This window comes from Lutra lutra, chromosome 8 (genome assembly GCF_902655055.1).
Source record: "Lutra lutra chromosome 8, mLutLut1.2, whole genome shotgun sequence".
NCBI lineage: Eukaryota > Metazoa > Chordata > Mammalia > Carnivora > Mustelidae > Lutra > Lutra lutra.
Window position 1 is genome coordinate 123,521,685 of NC_062285.1, and position 24,832 is coordinate 123,546,516.

At 35.4% G+C, this 24,832-nt stretch overlaps 1 protein-coding gene across 3 annotated transcripts in view; it reads left to right on the forward strand.

The window, feature by feature from the left end:
• SCYL2 (SCY1 like pseudokinase 2) overlaps window positions 1–24,832 on the forward strand; it is a 62,073-nt gene that overhangs the window by 11,839 nt on the left and 25,402 nt on the right. For all 3 annotated transcript variants that reach the window (XM_047741449.1, XM_047741451.1, XM_047741450.1), the window contains exons 2-5: window positions 7,638–7,842; window positions 18,021–18,178; window positions 21,331–21,475; window positions 23,885–24,034. In XM_047741449.1, coding sequence (XP_047597405.1) covers window positions 7,666–7,842; window positions 18,021–18,178; window positions 21,331–21,475; window positions 23,885–24,034 — 630 coding nt within the window. In that variant the 5' untranslated portion in view covers window positions 7,638–7,665. The remainder of the gene's footprint in view (window positions 1–7,637; window positions 7,843–18,020; window positions 18,179–21,330; window positions 21,476–23,884; window positions 24,035–24,832) is intronic.

Genomic DNA, 24,832 nt, shown 5'->3' on the forward strand with positions numbered 1-24,832 from the left:
TTTATTATTTTTTAAAGATTTTATTTATTTATTTGACAGACAGAGATCACAAGTAGGCAGAGAGGCAGGCAGAGAGAAGGAAGCAGGCTCCCTGCAGAGCAGAGAACCCGATGTGGGACTTGATCCCAGGACCCCAGGATCATGACCTGAGCCAAAGGCAGAGGCTTTTTAGCCCACTGAGCCACCCAGGCGCCCCTTATTTTATTATTTTTATTAATTTTAATTTTTATTAATTAATTTTAATTAATAATTATAATTACATTTATTATATATTAAATATAATATAGTAATATATCTAATATATATTAAATATATATTTAATATATTAGATATATAAATATATTATTAATATAAATTAATTTTATTAATTTGTTATTTTAAAATATTTATTTGACAGAGAGAGAGCATGGAGAGCACAAGCAGGGGGAGCTGCAGAGGGAGAGGGAGAAGCAGGTTCCCCACTGAGCAGGGAGCCCGATATGGGGCTCCATTTCAAGACCCTGGGATCATGACTTGAGTGAAGGCAGATACTTAAGCTTAACCAACTGAGCCACCCAGGCACCCCTTACATTTCTTTTTGAAAGTTTTTTTCCCATGGCTCATAGATTTCAAGGTTGATAAGTTTTGATTGTTTTTTGTTTTGTTTTTGTTTTAGTACTTTAGAGACCTCCATTCATTTGCGTGACTTGTATAGTTTCTGATGAGACGTCTGTGGAAATTCTTATGTTTTTTTCCTTTATGTATGATTTCCTGTTTTCCCTGGCTGCTTTTAAGATTTTTCTTTTAATCACTGACTTTCAGCTCCTTGGTATGATATGTCTAAATATGGTTTTCTTTGTGTTTATCCTGCTTGTGGTTCATCGATTTTTTTTTTTCTTTTTTTTACAGAGAAAAGATCACAAGTAGGCAGAGAGGCAGTCAGAGAGAGAAGGTGGGAATCAGGCTCCCTGCTGAGCAGAGGGCTCTATGCGAGGCTTGATCTCAGGACCCTGAGATCATGACCTGAGTTGAAGGCAGAGGCTCAACCCACTGAGCCATCCAGGTGCCCCTCATCGATTTTCTTGACATCTTGTATAGTTCTCATCAAACTCAGGAATATTTAGCCATTATTTTTTCAAATATTATTTCTTCCTTTTTCTTCTCATTTCTGGGATTCATTTACATATTTTAGACTGAGATATTGTCCCAAAGGTCACCGAGACTTTGCTCATTTTTTTCCTCCTAGTCTTTTATTCTATCTTCAGGTTTTACTAATTTTTTTTTCTTTAAGTAGACTCCATGCCCAGCATGGAGCTCAACATGCAGCTTGAACTCATAACCTGAAATGAAGATCTTAGTGAGTTGGACACTTGACCAACTGATCCACCCAGGTGCCTCATGGTTTTACTAAATTTTTTTTCCTGCTTTGTCTAATTTGTTAATGATATCCTCTTAATTTTTTTTAGATTTTATTTTTTTCGACAGAGATCACAAGAAGGCAGGGAGGCAGGCAGAGAGGGGGGCGGGGAAGCAGTTCCCCGCCGAGGAGTGCCCCCTCCTCTGAATTTTTTATTTCAGCTTTTTTTTTCATCTCTGGAATTTTCATTAGGATTTTTAAGAGGTATTCCATTTTCTTTTATTATGTTCATGCTTTCCTTGAAATACTTAGATATATGATAGCTTTTTAATGACATTAATGTCCATAATCTATCATTTTGGAGTATTTATTGATTGATTTTGGTCTTGATTATGAACACTTGTTCTTGTTTCTTGGCATATCTAGTAATTATTGACTACATGCTGAACATTGTGAATGTTATATTATTAAATACCTGATTTTTAAATATTGGGTTTCTTTCTGGTAGGCAGTTAAGTAATTTATGATTAGTTTGATGATTTGAGGCTTGCTTTTAGTTTGTTAGGGCAGCTTTAGAGTACATATTACTCTAAGAACAGTTTATTCTACTACTATGGCATGGTCCTTGTGGGGTTTCTGCTGAATGCTTTTAGTGATCAATGACGACTCTCTAGTCTAGCTTGTGAGAAGTTAAGTGATTTGCAGCCCGGTGTGAACTTGAACTATTCAGTTAATAGCTCTCTAGTTGGTCCTTGATGACCTGGTTGAGTTTCATACCATGTATGGGCATCTTAGTGTTCAACAAAGCATCAGATTTCTGTGCAAATTTCTGGAGCTCTTTTTCAGCATAGTTCTCTCTCTCTCTCTCTTTCCTTGATTTTTCCCTCTTCTTCTTGAAATTTGATCCCAGAATTCTTAGCCACCTCTGCATCCTTGAATTCCAATTTGTCTCTTTAGCTCTTTAACTCAGCTAGACTGTTGCTTGGAATTCTGCTCCCTTCTCTCATTTGTAGTGTACCTCAAGGCAGAAAGCTGGGGTAATCCTAGGGTTCACCTTGTTAGTTTGCTTTCTCACTAGGATTATATGCCTATGCTGTCTGTTCAGTGTCTGAAAACATTTGTTTCATATATTTGTCCAGTTTCTAGTTGTTCAAGGGGAGAGAATAAATTTCATTCTTTGTTTCTGCATCATTACCAGAAGTGTGTAAATTTTTTTTTTAAGATTTTATTTATTTATTTGACAGAGAGAGATCACAAGTAGGCAGAGAGGCAGGCAAAGGGAGAAGAGGAAACAGGTTCCCTGCTGAGCAGAGAGCCCGATGCAGGGCTCGATCCCAGGACCCTGAGATCATGACCTGAGCCGAAGGCAGAGGCTTAACTCACTGAGCCACCCAGGCACCCCTAGACGTGTATAAAAATTTTTTTTAATTAATTTATTTTTTAATTTATTTTTTATTTTTATTTTTTATAAAAATGTATTTTTATCCCCAGGGTTACAGGTCTGTGAATCGCCAGGTTTACACACTTCACAGCACTCACCCCAGCACATACCCTCCCCAATGTCCATAACCCCACCCCCCTCCCCCAACCCCCCTCCCCGCATCAACCCTCAGTTTGTTTTTGTGAGACTACGAGTCACTTATGGTTTGTCTCCCTCCCAATCCCATTTTGTTTCATTTATTCGTCTCCTACCCCCTTAACCCCCCATGTTGCATCTCCACTTCCTCATATCAGGGAGATTATATGATAGTTGTCTTTCTCCGATTGACTTACTTCTCTAGGCATGATATCCTCTAGTTCCATCCATGTCGTCGCAAATGGCAAGATTTCATATCTTTTGATGACTGCATAGTATTCTATTGTGTATCTATACCACATCTTCTTTATCAATTCATCTATTGATGGACATCTAGGTTCTTTCCATAGTTTGGCTATTGTAGACATTGCTGCTATAAACATTCGGGTGCACGTGCCCCTTCGGATCACTACGTTTGTATCTTTAGGGTAAATACCCAGTAGTGCAATTGCTGGGTCATAGGGTAGTTCTATTTTCAATATTTTGAGGAGCCTCCATGCTGTTTTCCAGAGTGTTTGCAGCAGCTTGCTTTCCCACCAACAGTTTAGGAGGGTTCCCCCTTCTCCACATCCTCGCCAGCATCTATCATTTCCTGACTTGTTAATTTTAGCCATTCTGACTGGTGTGAGGTGATATCTCATTGTGGTTTTGATTTCTATTTCCCTGATGCCAAGTGACATGGAGCACTTTTTCATGTGTCTCTTGGCCACCTGGATGTCTTCTTTGCAGAAATGTCTGTTCATGTCCTCTGCCCATTTCTTGATTGGATTATTTGTTCTTTGGGTGTTAAGTTTGCTAAGTTCTTTAGCAAATCTTTTTAGATTTTGGACACTAGCCCTTTATCTGATATGTCATTTGCAAATATCTTCTCCCATTCTGTCAGTTGTCTTTTGGTTTTGTTAACTGTTTCCTTTGCTGTGCAAAAGCTTTTGATCTTGATGAAATCCCAGTAGTTCATTTTTGCCCTTGCTTCTCTTGCCTTTGGCGATGGTCCCAGGAAGATGTTGCTGCGGCTGAGGTCGAAGAGGTTGCTGCCTGTGTTCTCCTCAAGGATTTGGATGGATTCCTTTCTCACATTGAGGTCCTTCATCCATTTGGAGTCTATTTTCGAGTGTGGTATAAGGAAATGGTCCAATTTCATTTTTCTGCATGTGGCTGTCCAATTTTCCCAACACCATTTATTGAAGAGCCTGTCTTTTTTCCATTGGACATTCTTTCCTGCTTTGTCGAAGATTAGTTGACCATAGAATTGAGGGTCTATTTCTGGGCTCTCTATTCTGTTCCACTGATCTATGTGTCTGTTTTTGTGCCAGTACCATGCTGTCTTGATGATGACAGCTTTGTAATAGAGCTTGAAGTCCAGAATTGTGATGCCACCAACTTTGGCTTTCTTTTTCAATATTCCTTTGGCTATTCGAGGTCTTTTCTGGTTCCATATAAATTTTAGAATTATTTGTTCCATTTCTTTGAAAAAAATGGATGGTATTTTGATAGGAATTGCATTAAATGTTTAGATTGCTTTAGGTAGCATAGACATTTTTACAATATTTGTTCTTCCAATTTATGAGCATGGAACATTTTTCCATTTCTTTGTGTCTTCCTCAGTTTCTTTCATGAGTACTTTATAGTTTTCTGAGTATAGATTCTTAGCCTCTTTGGTTAGGTTTATTCCTAGGTTTCTTATAGTTTTGGGTGCAATTGTAAATGGGATGGACTCCTTCATTTCTCTTTCTTCTGTCTTGTTGTTGGTGTAGAGAAATGCAACTGATTTCTGTGCATTGATTTTATATCCTGACACTTTACTGAATTCCTGTATGAGTTCTAGCAGTTTTGGAGTGGAGTCTTTTGGGTTTTCCATATATAGTATCCTATCATCTGTGAAGAGTGATAGTTTGACTTCTTCTTTGCCGATTTGGATGCCTTTAATTTCCTTTTTTTTTGTCTGATTGCTGAGGCTAGGACTTCCAGTACTATGTTGAATAGCAGTGGTGATAATGGACATCCCTGCCGTGTTCCTGACCTTAGCGGAAAAGCTTTCAGTTTTTTTCCATTGAGAATGATATTTGCGGTGGGTTTGTCATAGATGGCTTTGATAATATTGAGGTATGTGCCCTCTATCCCTACACTTTGAAGAGTTTTGATCAGGAAGGGATGCTGTACTTTGTCAATGCTTTTTCAGCATCTATTGAGAGTATCACATGGTTCTTGTTCTTTCTTTTATTAATGTGTTGTATCACATTGATTGATTTGTGGATGTTGAACCAACCTTGCAGCCCTGGAATAAATCCCACTTGGTCGTGGTGAATAATCCTTTTAATGTACTGTTGAATCCTATTGGCTAGTATTTTGGTGAGAATTTTTGCATTTGTGTTCATCAAGGATATTGGTCTGTAGTTCTCTTTTTTGATGGGATCCTTGTCTGGTTTTGGGATCAAGGTGATGCTGGCCTCATAAAATGAGCTTGGAAGTTTTCCTTCCATTTCTATTTTTTGGAACTGTTTCAGGAGAACAGGTATTAGTTCTTCTTTAAATGTTTGGTAGAATTTCCCCGGGAAGCCATCTGGCCCTGGGCTTTTGTTTGGAGATTTTTGATGACTGTTTCAATCTCCTTATTGGTTATGGGTCTGTTCAGGTTTTCTATTTCTTCCTGGTTCAGTTGTGGTAGCTTATATGTCTCTAGGAATGCATCCATTTCTTCCCGATTGTCAAATTTGTTGGCGTAGAGTTGCTCATAGTATGTTCTTATAATTGTCTGTATTTCTTTGGTGTTAGTTGTGATCCCTCCTCTTTCATTCATGATTTTATTTATTTGGGTCCTTTCTCTTTTATTTTTGATAGTCTGGCCAGGGGTTTATCAATCTTATTAATTCTTTCAAAGAACCAGCTCCTAGTTTCGTTGATTTGTTCTATTGTTTTTTTGGTTTCTATTTCATTGATTTCTGCTCTGATCTTTATGATTTCTCTTCTCCTGCTGGGTTTAGGGTTTCTTTCTTGTTCTTTCTCCAGCTCCTTTAGGTGTTGCGTTAGGTTGTGTACCTGAGACCTTTCTTGTTTCTTGAGAAAGGCTTGTACTGCTATTATATTTTCCTCTCAGGACTGCCTTTGTTGTGTCCCACAGATTTTGAACCGTTGTGTTTTCATTATCATTTGTTTCCGTGAATTTTTTCAATTCTTCTTTAATTTCCTGGTTGACCCATTCATTCTTTAGAAGGATGCTGTTTAGTCTCCATGTATTTGGGTTCTTTTCAAATTTCCTCTTGTGATTGAGTTCTAGCTTCAGAGCATTGTGGTCTGAAAATATGCAGGGAATGATCCCAATCTTTTGATACCGGTTGAGACCTGATTTAGGACCGAGGATGTGATCTATTCTGGAGAATGTTCCATGTGCACTAGAGAAGAATGTGTATTCTGTTGCTTTGGGATGAAATGTTCTGAATATATCTGTGATGTCCATCTGGTCCAGTGTGTCATTTAAGTCCTTTATTTCCTTGTTGATCTTTTGCTTGGATGATCTGTCCATTTTGTGAGGGGAGTGTTAAAGTCCCCTACTATTATTGTATTATTGTTGATGTGTTTCTTTGATTTTGTTATTAATTGGTTTATATAGTTGGCTGCTCCCACATTAGGGGCATAGATATTTAAAATTGTTAGATCTTCTTGTTGGACAGATCCTTTGAGTATGATATAGTGTCCTTCCTCATCTCTTATTATAGTCTTTGGCTTAAAATCTATTTGATCTGATATAAGGATTGCCACCCCTGCTTTCTTCTGATGTCCATTGGCATGGTAAATTGTTTTCCACCCCTTCACTTTAAATCTGAGATGTTAGAAGTGTGTAAAATTTTAAACATACTTTATTACATGTTGCTTGTGCATGTTTTACTGTTCTGTTGCCACCAGTGCTTTTCTAGTAGAATATACTCTCAAGTGATTTCATAGTTCAATGTTAATTATTTTATTTGTTATTAATATTTTATTTTTGTAAAGTTTATTCATTTTTTTAAGTTAATCTTTATACCTAACATGGGGCTCGAATTCAGGACCCCAAGACCCAGAGTGACATACTCTTCTAAGCCAGCCAGGTGCTGCCAATCAATTCACTATTAATTTCTTTACTAGTGATAAAAATTCTATAAAATGTAAATTTATTGTTAAGTATAGCATTAGCTCCTTTCAGGTTTTTTTTTTTTTTATAAAATTTTATTTATTTGTCAGAGAGAGAGCGTGTGCATCCTCAAGCAGGCAAAGGGAGAAGCAGGCTCCTGCCAAGCAAGGAGCCCAATGTGGGATTTGATCCCAGGACCCTGGAATCATGAGCCAAAGGCAGATGCTTATCCTACTGAGCCACCCAGGCATCCCGCTCCTTTCAGGTTTTATATGGTTTTTTTCAGTGTGAGGAAAGATTTAGACCCTTTCCACCACTAAAATGTTGAGGGTCCATGTTATATAGTTGAACAACATCATGTCAGTGTCAAGTGGGAATGTGTTTTTTCCTGGTCTGTAATAATTGAGGTTGAAAAAAACAATTTGGTTCCTAGATCTAAATTTGGATTTAGGTGTGTTGGGTTGTTTGAAGACAAAACCTACATGTACCTTTTATCTATATAGGACTGTTTTGTTCACTGTTTGGAGTATATTAAGTTTTTCAGACTAAATAACGAATGTTAAGTGCCTAAACAAGTAAAAACAAATGATCAGTGCTTCCCTGTCCCCCTGTGTTTTTAGGTAATTATAGCTACTCAGTATTGCAGCCATGGAGTCGATGCTTAATAAGTTGAAGAGTACTGTTACAAAAGTAACAGCTGATGTCACTAGTGCTGTAATGGGAAACCCTGTCACTAGAGAATTTGATGTTGGTCGACACATTGCCAGTGGTGGCAATGGGCTAGCTTGGAAAATTTTCAATGGCACAAAAAAGTCAACAAAACAGGTAAGTTTTGATTGACAGTCCATTTGGCAAAACACACATGCTAATAAAGTACCATAATGCATTTTTATGTTACGAAATGCCAAAAGTAAAAGGGTTCTTCTCATTTCTATCTAACAAAGTCATAAAAAAATAAATGCTTTTAAACATGCCCTGAATCTCCTGGATACAAATAACTTGTTTGTAACCTATCTTGTAATTTAATTTTGCTTACTTAATAAAATTAATGTGTCTGTTGAGCAAAGAAGCATGTAAGATTTGTATTTTTTTTTAATTTTAAGAAATTTTTTATTTTTAAAGATTTTATTCATTTATTTGTCAGAGAAGGAGAGAGGGAGAGTGCACAAGCAGGGGGAATAGCAGGCAGAGGGAGAAGCAGGCTCCCCACTGAGCAGGGAACCCAATGTGGGACTCAATCCTAGGACCCTGGGATCATGACTTGAGCTGAAGGCAGACACTTAACACTCTGCCATGCACACATCCCACATATTAGATTTTTAGTGAAGTGTTTCTTTTAGAATAAATATTGTGTTCCTTTTCAAATTTGTCAATAAGTTATTGGCAAAATACTCCATTAAATTTTTCCAACATTAAATACATTCTTATTTAGTACATTCTTATTTTGTTTTATAGCCTTCTGGAAAATAGACTTCTGTAACATTTTTTTTAGTTTTAATTATCAGAAGGGAGTACATTTGTGGAATAATAATGTGTTTTACAATATATTGATTTCAAAGTTATTTCAGAACTAACTGTTCTTTCAGTAGAGTCATTTGAATGAATTGTATTTTTATTTTTATTTTTTTAATTTGACTTAAGAGACCAACAGAAGGTTCTTAGAAATGTGGAGTATTGTTAGTGTTAAATTTTACTAACCATTTTCTGTTGTAATTGTTAAAGAACTGAAAAACCTCCAGGTTTAAAACCTCTGTAGAAATAGTGTTCTTTAAAAAGAAAAATCACTGTTTCCAAAAGTACTTTTATTTCTCTTTAAGTGAAACATACAGATTATAAAATGTTTGGGATTAATTACATATACTTTCCAGTGACTCTGTCCTAGTCATACAGTTATGGATATGCATTACTTGTGACTTTTCCAAAGTCAGCTTATTTCCCAAACAGCAAGTATATTAAAGATTGAATTGGCTTTGGTTATTCTTTTATGAAGTAGGAATCTTGGTCTTGTGATAGATTGCTGGTATGTGGTTTGTACCTGACCTGTAAATCTTGTTTTTATTGTCATTTGGTTGGAAGTCTTTAAGTCCAGAGCCAATCTTTATTTTAAATGCTGATTGATTTGTCATTTTTGAACATTGTTTTCTCTCTCAATTCATCAAGAGCTCGAAAAATAAGTGATTTCTTAAATATTGAATACTTAAAAAGCCATTAATGAGGCCATGAAGTTATGTAAATGACCAACCTCTAACACTAACTTTTATAATCAATTATATAACAGGAAAATGAAAGAACACCAAATGTACTAAATTTTGCATTATTTATTAAGGATGTAAGATAATAGTGTCTTTGGGCTTAGCCAAAAGAGTTCTAGTTATTTGTGTTTATATGAGAAGTCCATATGCAGAAATTCTCTGATAATGTTGAAGCCTCTGTTGCTGTTTATAGAACGTGAAAACCAGGCACAAATAATAGGTAATTGATTAGATATTGCACAGTAACACACCATTTCTCAACTGCTGAATGCCAGAATTGGGTTCTCTTAGGAAACTACTATATTTTCCCCCCTAATTTATGCTTTGTGGAACACAATAGTTTTGTAATATATCTGTGCTCTCTGTGGATACAGTTTTGAATCTTCTTTCTTTGCTTCTTTCAAACCTAAGGTGTCTGACCTGACTATCCTCTCTGGACTACTGGCTGATTCCTTGAGGAATAGCTAAATCTTTAACCACCTTGGCATTGAAGCCTCATTTTAATTTCTCCCTTACTTGTAGTTTTAATTCTTTTTCGTTATCTCATTTTTTTTTAAAAGATTTTATTTATTTATTTGACAGAGATTACAAGTAGGCAGAGAGGCAGGCAGAGAGAGAGAGAGAGAGACAGAGAGGAGGAAGCAGGCTCCCTGCCGAGCAAAGAGCCCGATGCAGGGCTCCATCCCAGGACCCTGGGATCGTGACCTGAGCCGAAGGCAGAGGCCCCAACCCACTGAGCCACCCAGGCACCCCCGTTATCTCATTTTTTAATAAAAGGGAATTAGAGAAGATAGGTAATGTAGAACTGTGCTATCCACTATAGTAACCACAAGCTACATATGCCTATTTAAATTAGTTAAAATTAAATTCATTTCCGTAGGTGCACTAGTCACCAATTCTAGGTTCCTTAGCTCTGTGTGACTAGTATTACCATAATGGACAATGCACATATAGAACTTTTGATCATCACCGAAAGTTCTGTAGGACAATACTGATCTTAGAGAAACCAGAGGAAAAGTAATGGAAAAGGATATTCTTCTTGGTCCTTTTTTTCCCCCTTGTGTAAAGGGACACTGAGGGAGGGCGTTTTTCTTCGCCCTCTCAGTCTTTCTTGATATAGCATATAGTGTACTTGATTGCATTTATGTTTATAGCATTTTATATGCTCTTAAATTTGACTGTGAGGTAACATCAGACTAGGGACTTAAGGTTAGGACTGTCTCTCTGTGTACTTTTTTGCTAGGGTTATTTCAAGTTCATGGTAGTACACGATGAATTATAATTTTCAGATCATGTACAACTTTTGCCTTTTTTTTTTTTAACTTTTGCCTTTTTAATGTAAATGTTTGAAAGCCTCTTAGGGGAGTGGAGTAGTAATAAAAACACGTACAGACAGATGAAAAAAGTGCATATTTATGAAACCTGGAATGTAGCAAGATAAAAAGAATTGGTAAATAAAAATGTATTTGTGTGCCTGGTAACATCATTGTATCTGATTGAATATCTGTATTGTTATTATTCTGGGTTTATGCATCCAAAAACCAATTTCTGTTGTTTTTGTTTTTGAAAGACATTCTTTAAAGAAACATCTCCTAATGAGTAATTTATGAAAGTTCAATTAAGATTTCCCAATTCTTCAAGAGAAGTTTAAAGTTGATTTTTTTTAATAGTTAAATAAGGTGTCTAGGCCAGTTTTGTATACAAAATGAAGATTTTTAAAAGTTATTATTTGGGTAAACTTAAAACATCTAAACATGTTGAAATGGATAGATCATTAATTATAGCCTATAAGCATTTGAAGCTACTATTTAGGCTTATGTATTATTTAGTTTCCCTTTTGAGTGTTCATTTAGAAGCAGCTCTTGGTTCCTAACTCTTACTCTTTTTAGAATTTCAGTAGAGATGTTATAAGACATTTCAGGATGATATTTAGGGAATAAAAATTACCTATTTAGTTTTTTAAATATAAACATATTTTTAAGAATGTGTGGAATAGTGCACAGGTTGAGGAATGTTCACCCTGAGTACACCAGTGACCAACATCCAGATTAAGGAAACATTGCTAATATTCATCATTGCCTTTTCATAGTCATTACCTCTCCCCACCTTCTCTCCGGTGATAACTGCTATCCCGTCCTTTGACTCTTTACTTTTTCCTGCTTTTGAACCTTTGTTTGTTTGCATGTTTGTTTGTTTTTTTGTGTGTGTGTTCCCTGTTTTTGAACTTCATTTAAATGAAATCATAGTATGTGCTGCTGTGTTTGGTTCCTTTTCCTTAAACGTATGTTCATGGGATACATCTGTGTTGCTGAACATAGTTTTTCTTTTCATTAAAATATGGGGTACTGGTATGAATATTATTGTACGTGCCATTGGCATATATGACACATTATCTAGACATGGACTTGCTTAGGTAATAGTGTTTATATTTGTTCAGTGCCCATTTTTCTAGAGTGGTTGTATGAATGTATACTTCCATCAGCAGTTACAGTTTTTCACATTCATGCCAACCCTTTTTATAGTCTTTTTTTTTTTTTTTTAAGGCATTCTGAGTAGAGGGTCTCCTTTTACTTATTTTTAATTTTTTATTGAACTGTAGTTGACACACAACGTTAGATTAGTTTCAGGTTTTGCTACGTGGTTTGACAAGTCTCCTACATCTGTGGTTACCACAAATGTTGTTAATCTTTCATCACCACACAATGCTGTTATGCCATTGACTATATTCCCTGTGCTGTACCTTTTATCCCTGTGATTTATTCATTCCATAACTGGAAGACTATATCTCCCACTCCCCTTTACCCATTTTGCCCATCTCTCCAACCAGTCAGTTTGTTCTGTATTTTTGGGTCTGTTTCTGCTTTATGTTTGTTTATTCACTTGTTTTGTTTTTTTAGATTCCACATATAAGTAAAATCGTATGGTATTTGTCTTTCCCTGTCTGACTTACTTCCCTTGCCATAATACTTGCTAGGTCCATACATGTTGTTGCAAATGGCACGATCTCAGGGTTTGTTTAATTTTTGAAAATTCAGTGAATTACTCCTTACTCCTCTACCTCCTAAGCTTTTATAATGTCTGGTAGGTAATTAATTGCTGGGCATAGAATTTATACTGCTGTGTTTCTGTTAGAACTTTATAACTGACTTAGTCTTTCTACAGAGTAGTATGTTTAGGATTAAAATGGTATCTAAATATAGGTATTCTTTTCAAGCATATTCTTATTTCTGTTGTAAAGAATATTTACTTTAGAGAGATTTCTGAGATAAACGTCCTTATTGGATTTCATTAGCTTTTCTAATTTTTAAATTATACTTAATTTAAATAAGTGATTAAATGGAAATTTTTGGCCAAACTATCTATATATATTAATCATAAGTGAGAAATGGTTGCTTTGTATATATGTCCTTTAAAAATTGAAGTACCATCACCTTATCTGTTAGATAGGAATATTGTAACTATCAGGGCTGCTAATGTGTTTAAATAATTTGTAAGAAAAGCAGTACATAAATAGAGTTTCTGTCCCACCTGTATACCTACCTTTTATTTCCTTTAGAGTAGAAGAATAATTCTACATTTTGAAATTTCTTTCAACTCTACTATGTCAAGTTAATAGATTTATTTTGGGGGAAGATTAAAAAAAAAGAGTATATGTGTGGGTTTGTTTACTATCTGAACATTTATTTATTATATTAAGCATTTCTGTTTATCTTGACACAAGATTCTGTTGCCAGGTGACTACTCTTCAAAATGAATTTTTTAAAAAAAGATTTTATTTATTTATTTGACAGAGGGATAGATATCACAAGTAGGCAGAGAGGCAGGCAGAGAGAGAGAGGGAAGCAGGCTCTCCACTGAGCAGAGTGCCTGATGTGGGGCTCGATCCCAGGACCCTGAGATCATGACTCGAGCCGAAGGCAGAGGCTTCCTGGGATCATGACCGGAGCCGAAGGCAGAGGCTTAACCTACTGAGTCACCCAGGCGCCCCCAAAATGGATTTAACTTAGCATTTATTAGTAGGCTTTTAGTTAGTGTCCCATATTTATGATTATTTTTTTAATCTAGTTTTAGAATAGACTCCCCCTTCCCCCCACCATAAATAGGGCAGCTTTAGTCTTATTTTGGCTTAAAAGTCACATATGTTGGCCTGTTTCTTTTGCCCTAACTACTGCATAAGCTTTAAAACACCCTAGTTAAATGGCTGTTCCTATGAGGATATGAAGATTGATTTTTAAATTTATATAATAAATAACTGATATTCATTATTATAGCCACTCTACCAGATGTAGTCTTGGACATGTCCTTTCCTTACTGCAAAATCTACATTATGTTGTCCAAATGCCAGTATTCATGGGTGAGGCTTACTGATATTGTGTAGGCAAAGGCATGATTAAATTATTATGAAAAGTATAATAACAGTTTTAAATAAAAGAAAGCATTATGCAAAGCTGAATGTGTAAGTCAAGTTGTTTAGGTCAATAATGATCATAGACTATCTTTAATAATTTTAAGGGGTATATCTTATTACCTCTCAGTCTTCTCAAACTTAATCTAAATAAAAATTTAGATTTTGTTTCTATTGTTTTAAAAAAGGATCTTTGCCCTGAAATCACCTGAAAAATGAAGAGTGTGATGGTTGGCAGTCATCATTATCAGTCATGAAAAGTCTATAAAATAGAATTCCTGGAGAATATTTGTATCTTAGAAACCACCCCTGGTGGCTCTGAGGGATAGGTTAGTGAAGGTTATGATTACTATGAGGGAATCCTAGACATATCTTGCCATATATCTACTTAGATTTTTATTACTTAGACTATTTTGTTTTCAGCAAGGGTTCAACTTTGTAGTAAGCAAGTAGCTTTAAAAAGTTATAAATTAGACTTGTATCAAAAGGTAGTCTCCATTTTGACAAGTATTAGTTTTTAGAATAATTTATAGCCATTTTTATTTAAAGATAGGTTATTGAGAAAACATACTTTTTAGTAGATAACTTCCTTTGCCAATGTATTTTAAAGACTATGAAGTGAATAAAAGAAAAATAGGGTGCCAAATACTCTTGCATTTTTAGTAATTTTTGTGTAAATAAGAGGCTTCAAATTTAATTAGAATTCACAGTTGACTCTTAAGTGCAAGGAATTTTGGGTAATTGCACTACCTCAGCTTTTCTGTATATTTGAAAATCTTCATAATAAAGAATCAAACAAGGTTTTAATTCAGGATGATAATGGAAAGCTTCCAGTAACTGCTTTTTTTTTTTTTAATTGACCACTAGGCAGTAAACATCTGAATGTTGTCTAGGTATAGATCCTATAATGGATACAGAGACACCTAAGGCATGGTTTCTTCATTTTTTTTTTTTTTTTTTTTTTTGGCAGTGGGTAGTGGGGGTTATGGTTTCTTTTTTTAAAAAGCTTATAATATATATGGGGTCAGGACTTCTACACAAGTGATATATGTTAACAGTGGGTAGTAGTAGTAGAAGGAAAACATAAATTAAAGTATGATAGTCTAGGGCGCCTGGGTGGCTCAGTGGGTTAAAGCCTTTGCCTTCAGCTCAGGTCATGATCCCAGGGTCCTGGGATTGAGCCCCGAGTTGGGCTCTCTGTTCAGCAGGGAGCCTGCTTTCTCCTCTCTTTCTCTCTCTCTCTCTGCCTGCCTCTCTGCCTACTTGTGATCTCTGTCCAATAAATAAATAAAATCTTAAAAAAAAATAAAAGATGATAGTCTGTTTTGAGGCACAGGCTAAGAGTGAGTTTTTAGGAAGTCATTATGAGATCTGAGGTTAGTCACAACTTTGTTGAAATTGAAATTTAATTTTAATTAAACTGCAACAAAGAAAACTCTTTAAGATGGTTGGTAATCTGATCTATGTAGAAATCTTTTATCTGTGACTTAATAAATAAATATCTGAGAGAGAGAATTTTATATTGTTTCTTTTTCTTTATGAACTATAGTGTTTTTCCTTAAGAGTGGTGAAATTGCAAGAGCTCAAAAACCATTTCATGTGATTTTTTTTTAAGGACTCAAAACATCTTGAAAAAATAAACACATTTAAATTAGATGCATATATAAAATGTGTTGTAGCAGAATGCTTACTAAAATAAGATTGTGCGCTTTAATAGTGAGATAGAAACTTGAACTTCTAGGTCATTTGTTTTTTTAGTTCAAATTAATATTACATAACAGTCTTAGCTCTTGATAGTCCTGTGTCTCATAGATGATCAAAAGAGCTAAGATTATGGAAAAAAAAAAGCAGCTAAGATAATATAGTTATACATGGATGTTATTTAAATCTCTCAATGATTGTTTTCCTGAAGACATATAATGTTTTACTGGGGTCCTCTGTATTTATTGTCCCTGTATTATTTCTGGGGAGACAGCATGGTGTATTGGCTAAGCCTGTGGTCCTCAGAGTTAAAATGATTGGATTTGAATCTTGATCTCACCAGTTGTGGGATTTTAGATAATACATATACCTTTTCCACAGTATCCTCATCTCTGTATTAAGGTCATAACTTATCTTGTAGGATTGCTATGAGGAATGAAATGATTCCTTAAAGTTTTACAAATGATTTGGAAATGGGATGTTCAAGTTGATTATTAACTAGTCCCTTTGTTATCTTTCACTTTTCAGAGACTTAATCCTCTAAAATCCTTAACTTACTTATATACATATAAGGAGCTCCAACTTAAAACAGGTTGTGTTTGAGAAATGTATTGGTGTGGGATTCTGCAATGAATCTCTGTTAGGTAATTACGTAGCCAGACTAACTTGTGAAAAACAATCCTAATGTAGCACAGAAATAATAAGAGAACAACAAAGTGGAAAAATACTGTCTTGGATATTGATAGTTGAGTAGTAGTAGGTGTCAAAAGCCTCTATTTCAAACCTACTACTTTATAAAGTAGTTTGTAAAGATACACACGTAGTGATCCGAAGGGGCACGTGCACCCGAATGTTTATAGCAGCAATGTCTACAATAGCCAAACTATGGAAAGAACCTAGATGTCCATCTACAGACGAATGGATAAAGAAGATGTGGTATATATACACAATGGAATACTATGCAGCCATCAAAAGAAATGAAATCTTGCCATTTGCGACGACGTGGATGGAACTAGAGGGTATCATGCTTAGCGAAATAAGTCAATCGGAGAAAGACAACTATCATATGATCTCCCTGATATGAGGGAGAGGAGATGCAACATGGGGGGTTGAGGGGGTAGGAGAAGAGTAATTGAAACAAGATGGGATTGGGAGGGAGACAAACCATAAGTGACTCTTAATCTCACAAAACAAACTGAGGGTTGATGGGGGGAGGGGGTTGGGAGAGGGGGTGGGGTTATGGATATTGGGGAGGGTATGTGCTATGATGAGTGTTGTGAAGTGTGTAAACCTGGCGATTCGCAGACCTGTACCCCTGGGGATAAAAATATATGTTTATAAAGCTGTAAAAAAAAAAAGAAAGGATGAATCCCCAAGTTTTGTAGCAACATGGACGGGACTGGAAGAGATTATGCTGAGTGAAATAAGTCAAGCAGAGAGAGTCAATTATCATATGGTTTCACTTATTTGTGGAGCATAACAAATAGCATGGAGGACAAGGGGAGATGGAGAGGAGAAGGGAGTTGAGGGAAATTGGAAGGGGAGGTGAACCATGAGAGACTATGGACTCTGAAAAACGATCTGAGAATTTTGAAGGGGTGGGGGGTGGGAGGTTGGGGGCACCAGGTGGTGGGCACGGATTGCATGGAGCACTGGGTGTGGTGCAAAAATAATGAATATTGTTATGCTGAAAAAATAAAAAATTAAAAAAATTAAAAAAAAAAAGAAATAGAGGCTTTTGAAACATACTTTTATAAAATTCATACTTTCATAAAAAGTCATTCAAAATCTTTCAAGGAAGTTTGGAAGGCTAGCTAGCATTGATTCTTTGTAAATTTTGCTTCCAGCTTTATCATTTTTCTTTCCATTTATGATGGAAATCTAGCATCACTGATGTGTTCCACATACATCAACTATCAATGCAGCTATTTTTTGATTGATTTATTAAGATTGGGTAACTGGACAGGAACTATTTTTCCTTGGGTAACAGAGAAAATGAAAGGAAGTAGATAGTAAGGAGGATGTGTGCTTTGATAAATAAGTGTGAATGATTCTTAAAGAGAGAACAGTGGGAGAGCAACTTCTGTTACTGGTACCATTCATTACCAGTTACTGCCCATAATAAGAGAGAGATAGGCTGGAAGGAAAGAGTGAGTATAGGTTATTCATATGTAGAAGTTGCTTACAACATGGGCTTTTGTATAAATAGACACTCCTTGACATACACAATTTTTCTTTCGAAAAATGATTCAAGATTTTGTAGGGTAGGGTTATCAGGTTATCCAGGGTTATCATTATGAATAACATTTTGAATTTTTAAACATTTTAACTTTTATTTGAATTCTGGTTAAGTAAGAGATTGCTACATAGGGTACGGCACATTACATACACCTTGTGTGTATCAGAGTTCAAAGATGGAGATTTTCCTATGTTCTCCTTAGATAGGGCTCTAGGTCTCATACTTTTAAAAATATTTAGATTTACTAATCATGAAGAAACCAACTTTTTGATATCAGAAAAGTATTACAATGGTGCTATAATTTCCATGACATTAGATTTTAGTTGTAGACTGTTGTGACACTTGAATGAAATTTTCTTACTTTTGTATATTTTGATTAAAATTAGATGCACAATTCTTTCATTAGGAAGTGGCTGTTTTTGTCTTTGATAAAAAGCTGATTGACAAGTATCAAAAATTTGAAAAGGATCAAATCATTGATTCTCTAAAACGAGGAGTCCAGCAGTTAACTCGACTACGACACCCTCGACTTCTTACTGTCCAGCACCCTTTAGAAGAATCCAGGTAAGTTTTTATAAAGACTTACATAAAAGACTTGTTGAACAAATAGTTAATAATTGTACGTTTAAGTTCTGTCTGTGAAGCATGCTGGCAGTGAAAAATTCTTAGAATTTTCCTTTAGCCAGGATGCTTTTATCTTTTTATGTATTGGATTTCTGTATACTTTCTATTTTGAAATCTTCAGTAATCCACTGTCACTTACCTTCTCCCCCAAGAGCACAAGTTACTTTCTTTCAACCTAAAAGAAAAAAAAATTTACTATGAAAACTGTATTAAATGCTTTACATTTGCTTAACTCATTCAGTTCTCACAATTACATGGGAGAACTAAGGATCAGAGACATTACTTAAGTACATAGTTATGTCACCTTGATTTCTGAGCCCATTTTTTTTATTCTAGTATATCATGATGTTCCTACTCAGAAATATGACCATAAATCTTTAATGATGTTAATATTTTTATTGTTCTTCTTTTCATGAATAAACTCAAAAGAAGAGTATAGTTGTTGACTCTTATGTAACATTCATTATTGTGAACTCTGCCCCGGAGTGGATACGTTTTGTTTGCTACACTTGTTCTGAGCTTTTCAAACAATGCTATTTCCTCTGCAGTGTTTTCTTTCAGTGTCTACAATGCCACCTATCAGAATCCTACCCATCTTTGTTATTTTAACTTGTATCAATGTGTCTTATATTTCCTTATTACTTTTCAAGTCTCTTGAGGGGAGAAGCTGTCCCTACAACTTCTTTTATAGTAATTTAAGTATTATAGAACTAGGGATTTATTGGCAATCATTAAGAGAGACAATTCAAATATTACTTTAAGGCATTTTCATTATTAAGTTGTAAACTTATAAAATTAATAGAAATAGGACAACTATAGGGAAGGAAAAAATGACTTCCAGTTTTTAATAAGTTAATAATGTAGAAATAACACTGGAATTCTCCAAAAGAAATGTGCTGTAGTAAAGTCATCTACCAACCCTGAAAGGTCAGAGTTGGTGATGTGTATTGAGGGTAACATGGAGGCAGTAATCAAAACCATGAAACCAAGAGTTTTGCAAGAGCATGAGTTGAAAGAACAGAGTACTGCAGAAGAACTTGAAATGTAGAGGAAAAAGAAGAGTCAGAGAAAGAAACCAGCGATCACTGTTACATGGCAGGAGAAGAATAGGCAGCTGAATGGCATGGAAGCTAAAGGAGGAGAAGGGACCCACTATCACTGAGGACCACTGAGGAAAAAGAAAATAAGGACTGAGAAGAGTTCATTACATTTGACTAGGGAAAGGTTGTTATTGATCTTAATACTATCAGTAGAAGGATGGTGGTTTGGAAGCTAGAAAATAGATACAAAGGAGACTAGCAGAGAAGACTTCATTATGTGAATAAAGTCCCAGAGGAGGAACTCAAAGGAAATTATAGGATGATAGTTTAATCACTAATATACTGAGGTGAAGTTTAGGGAAATGAGGTCATTCATGTTAGATGAACTTTATGCTTTTTTAAAGTAGAAAGTGGATAATAGGTGAGTAGTGAGTAAAGGGGGGCCATGGAATGAGGAGCTAGGAAGAGGACTATAAAGGAATGCTCTTGAATGTTGAAAAAAAGAGCAAGGTTAAAATATACTATGTGACTTAACACTGTGAATTTAAAAAGGCATGGGCTTTCTATTCTTTCCTTGTGCTTATGACATAAGAGAGTAAAAATACTTGTAGTGGTTATTACAGGGTTAGTAGGGGTTTGCTTGTTAAAGGATAATTAGGGTGATGTTTATTGTGATAGTTGGGAGAAAAAGGAATTAAATACATATGGTCAGGACTGAATACTTGGAATTTTGTTAATAAAGGTGTTGGGGAGCTAGATTTGGTGGAGGTAGTAAAGGGGTAGGAGATAATGGCTAGTAAGTAGCTGTGGTTGGGGAAGTGGTTCTTGAGAAGAGGATATAGCCCTTCTGGTATGTGACTGTAATGGTGATGGGAGTGAATATTCATGAAAGATAAGAGGGATTCTAGCTGGAGGAGTAATAATATGGATAGTGATGTGGCCAAGGACGATGCTGGGATTAGTACAGAGAGGAAAAAAATAGGAGTAGCTCAAATACGTGAGTCTTGGGAATTACAGAGTACTGTAGAAAAGACTTCAGAGTATTTGATCAGTTTTCCTCCAGTACAGTTCAGCAAATGGAAACCTGGTTGTCCACTGTGTTTATGAGCTTGGTGAGGGAGTAAAGAACAAGATAGCATCTTTGTTGATGACTGAGCAGGTGTAATTACTCTCCCTCAGCCTAAGCAGCTCTGCCTTAATCTTTCATGTATATTAAGCTTCTGCATATGCTTTCATTTGAAAACTGGGTTCAAGGTGGTGGACAGATGAAACAGCAAAAGGTGTACTTGCCATTAAACAGTTACAGTCCAGGTGCAGAGTGTTCGCCTAGCTTTGTTACCACAGTACCTTGTATGTAGTTCATTGCCAGAGAGCCTAAATAAGCCCAAAGCATAAAATGTTAGGACTTGAATCTCAAACACTTGGTAATAATAGTAGCAGCAGTAAAGATTTATTGAGTTTCCATGCTAGTGACTCTGCCGTGTACCTTACATTCATTATCTCCTTTGATGTTCACAGTTACCCTTCAGGGTGGTTTTTTATCACCATTTTACAAATGGGCAAAGTGAGGCTCAGAGCCAAGGTGTCCCGACTCACCTAGTCAGGGCATAGGGATGCTGGGACTTGAAATTGGGTATTTTCTTCAAAGCCTGAGCTCTTTATAAGTAAAGCCTACTCAATGTTGGTATCTAACATTTTCTGAATTTCTCAATATTCTTATATATCAAAGAGTAGTAATTTAAAAATATAAAAACTGTGACACCTTTTAAAATTATATATAAAAAAGGGTAAAGCAAAACTGCTCTGATTGAAGTAGTTACAGGGGACCTAGTGCACAGAGCACCTCTTTCTGACTCCTCTTGCTCCAGAGGGGTCTGGGAAATCTGTAGGTTCCTTTAAGTACATTCTGAAAATGGTGGTTTAAATGTTACATTGATGCTGAAAACAAATCTAAGTCTACCTTCTTGTTGACTATGAATATTTTATGTATATTTGATTTTGATAATGTGGAAGAAAATGATGGTAAATAACTCTTTTTCTTTTTTAAAACAGGGATTGCTTAGCATTTTGTACAGAACCAGTTTTTGCCAGTTTAGCCAATGTTTTAGGTAACTGGGAAAATCTACCTTCCCCTGTACCTCCAGACATTAAAGATTATAACCTTTATGATGTAGAAACTAAATACGGTTTGCTACAGGTATGTATTTTTATTTACCATGTGAAAAGAGTTTTATCCTTCAAAATTGTTTTTGGCTGTTTAAAACTTACTAGCAATATCAACTGTTTTATGTAAACCTTTGGATCCTCTCAGTAATTTAAAAATTATTTCTATGCTCTGCAGTTTTTCTACAGTTTATTGTTAGGTTTAAATTATATTTTAAATTTATGAAACATAACACTGATAACCTTTGTAGAAGGGTACTTACTGATTGATGGATTGGTTCCCTTTTGAGTTCTTTGAGTGAATGCATTTCATATAAAAATATTAAGTTGAAATACTAACATATTTAATAAAAAATAAAAATTACATCTTTAAGGAAATTATTTAATAGGTATCAAGAGATCTTGTTAGACTTTTCATATATGTCCAATTTTTTTTCTCTCTTTTTTTTCTTTAAGATTTTCTTTTCTTTTTTTTTTTTTTTTAATTTATTTGACAGACAGAGATCACAAGTAGGCAGAGAGACAGGCAGAGAGAGGGCAGGGAGAGGTGTGAGGGGCGGGGGTGGAGCAGGCTCCGCACGGAGCAGAGAGCCCAGTGCGGCCTCCATCCCAGGACCTTGAGATCATGACCTGAGCTGAAGGCAGAGGTTTTAACCCACTGAGCCACCCAGGCGCCCTATGTCCACTGTTTCTGATTTTCCTTTCCCTGCCTACTAAAATATCTTCAACTCTATAAATTTATACAGGAGATTCTTAGTTCCATTGGGGACAGAGATAATTTTATCTATTGTTTTTCAACAGCTTTGTTAAGTTGTTAATTAACATACAATAAATTTCACATACAATAAACTTCGGCTTGATTATTTTTTTTTTGGTTGTTAAGTTTGAGAAGGTCTTTATAGAACTTGGATACCAGCCCTTTATCTGTAGTGTCATTTGCAAATATCTTCTCTTAATCTGTGGGTTGCCTCTTTGTTTTGTTGATGGTTTCCTTTGCTCTACAGAAGCTTTTTATCTTGATGAAGCCCCAAAAGTTCATTTTTCCCTTTGTTTCTGTTGCCTTTGGAGATGTGTCTAGCAGGAAATTGCTGTGGCCAAGGTCAGCAAGGTTTTGTCCTCTAGGATTTTGATGGATCCCTATCACACATTTAGGTCTTCTGTTCATTCAGAGTCTATTTTTGTGTATGGTGTAAGGAAATGGTTCAGTTTCATTCTTCTGCATATGGCTGTCCAATTTTCATAGCATCATTTGTTGAAGAGATTGTCTTTTCTCCATTGGATATTCTTTCCTGCTTTCTCGAAGATTAGTTGACCACAGAGTTGAGGATCCACTTCTGGGTTCTCTATTCTGTTTCACTGATCTGTGTGTCTGTTTTGTGCCAGTACTATTCTGTCTTGGTGATTACGGTTTTGTAATAGAGCTTGAAATCAGGCAACATGATGCCCCCAGCCTTTTCTTTTTCAATATTTCCTTGGCGACTTGGGGTCTTTTCTGGTTCCATACAAATTTTAGTATTGTTTGTTCCAGCTTTTTGAAAAATATCATTGGTATTTTGATCAGCATGGTGTTGAAAATATAGATTGCTCTGGGTAGCATAGACATTTTAACAATGTATATTCTAATTCATGAGCATGGAATGTTTTTCCATCTTTTTGTGTCATCTTCAGTTTCTTTCATAAGTGTTCTCTAAATTCTAGAATATAGATCCCTTACATCTTTGATTAGGTTTATTCCAAGTTATCTTTTGGTTTTTGATGCTATTGTAAATGGAATAGATTCTTTAATTTCCCTTTCTCCATTTTCATTGTTAGTGTATAAGGAAGCAACTGATTTCTGTGCATTGATTTTGTATCCTGCCACATTACTGAATTGCTTTATGAGTTCTAGTAATTTGGGGGCAGAGTCTTTTTTGGGTTTTCCACATAAAGTATCTGCAAAGAGAGGGAATTTGACTTCTTTCCCAATTTGAATACCTTTTATTTCTTTTTTTTTTTTTCTTTTTTTTTTTTTTTTGTCTGATTGCTGATGCTGGCCTTCTAGTACTATGTTGAACAATAGTGGCAAGAGTGTGACAAGGAGTCCCTTGATATTTACTGTCTGTAACTTGGGAACTGAAGATGCCTTCACATTTCAAACACTGAATAAATTTGGATACAAAAATGGTTTTAAAGTATCTTTAATTTTGCTTATCTGCCTTTGGAAAGGAACTTTAATAAAGAATTGTATTTTGGTTTTATAACTGGGTTTTTCCCACTAAAGCTTAGATCCTTGTAGCAACTGAGAATATCTACTCTTTTGCATTTATGATGAAATTTGTTTCCTGACATATAAAAAAAATCTTTTATTGTGAGAAGCAGCAATTATGATTTTAGAGACATTTTATTATTGTAATTGAAAGGAGTTTTATTTAATGTAAAAGTCTTTTTTCCCCCCCAATTACAGGTTTCTGAAGGATTATCATTTTTACATAGCAGTGTGAAAATGGTCCATGGAAATATTACACCTGAAAATATAATTTTGAATAAAAGTGGAGCCTGGAAAATAATGGGCTTTGATTTTTGTTTGTCATCAACCAATCCTTCTGAGCAAGAGGTAATGAAGGTTTTAAGTCTTTTTATTTTATTTATTTATTTTTTTTCTTAAGATTTTAAGTAATCTCTACAGTCAAGGTGGGGGTCAGACTCACAACACTGAGATCAAGAGTTGCATGCTCTACTGATGGAGCCACCCAGGAGCCTGAGGCTTCTAATATTTTTAAGGCTGTAGAAATTTGTGATGCATCCAGAATGGACTAGAGAATTTGCAAGTCTGATAAATGTGTCGAAATAGGCTACATGGTACAATGTATGTTTAAATGTACAGCCTTACAGAAAATTTCTAATGTTCATTTTACCTAAGAGTATTCTTTAGCTAGTTAATTTCACAATAGTGTTACTTGATTAAAGGATGCTAGAGTTAAACAAATTTGAGAACTATTGGGTTGAGTAGGCTTTTTTCCTCCTGATATCAAATAAACTAACAAACAGTGGGAATCTCTAGCAGTGTTTTCCTAACATTGGACCACAAAATCTTCTTTAGGGAGCATGATAACAACAGTAGCAGTGATAATAAGAACTAACATTTACTGAAGTACTTTTCTAACAAAGCATTTTTTAATGTATTATTTAATCCTCACCACAATCCATGAGATATGGGAATAATATAGATGGGTAAGTTAGGCTCATAGAATAAAATAATGTACCTAAGTATAGGCAGGTGGTTAAGTGGTAGAGGTAGAATTTGAACCTGTTCTCTCTGGTTCTAAAGCACCTATTATATAGTGATTATGATATCTCTGGCTATTTATACTTAGGAAAATAATGCAATATTTCTAGTTTTTAATGATGTATG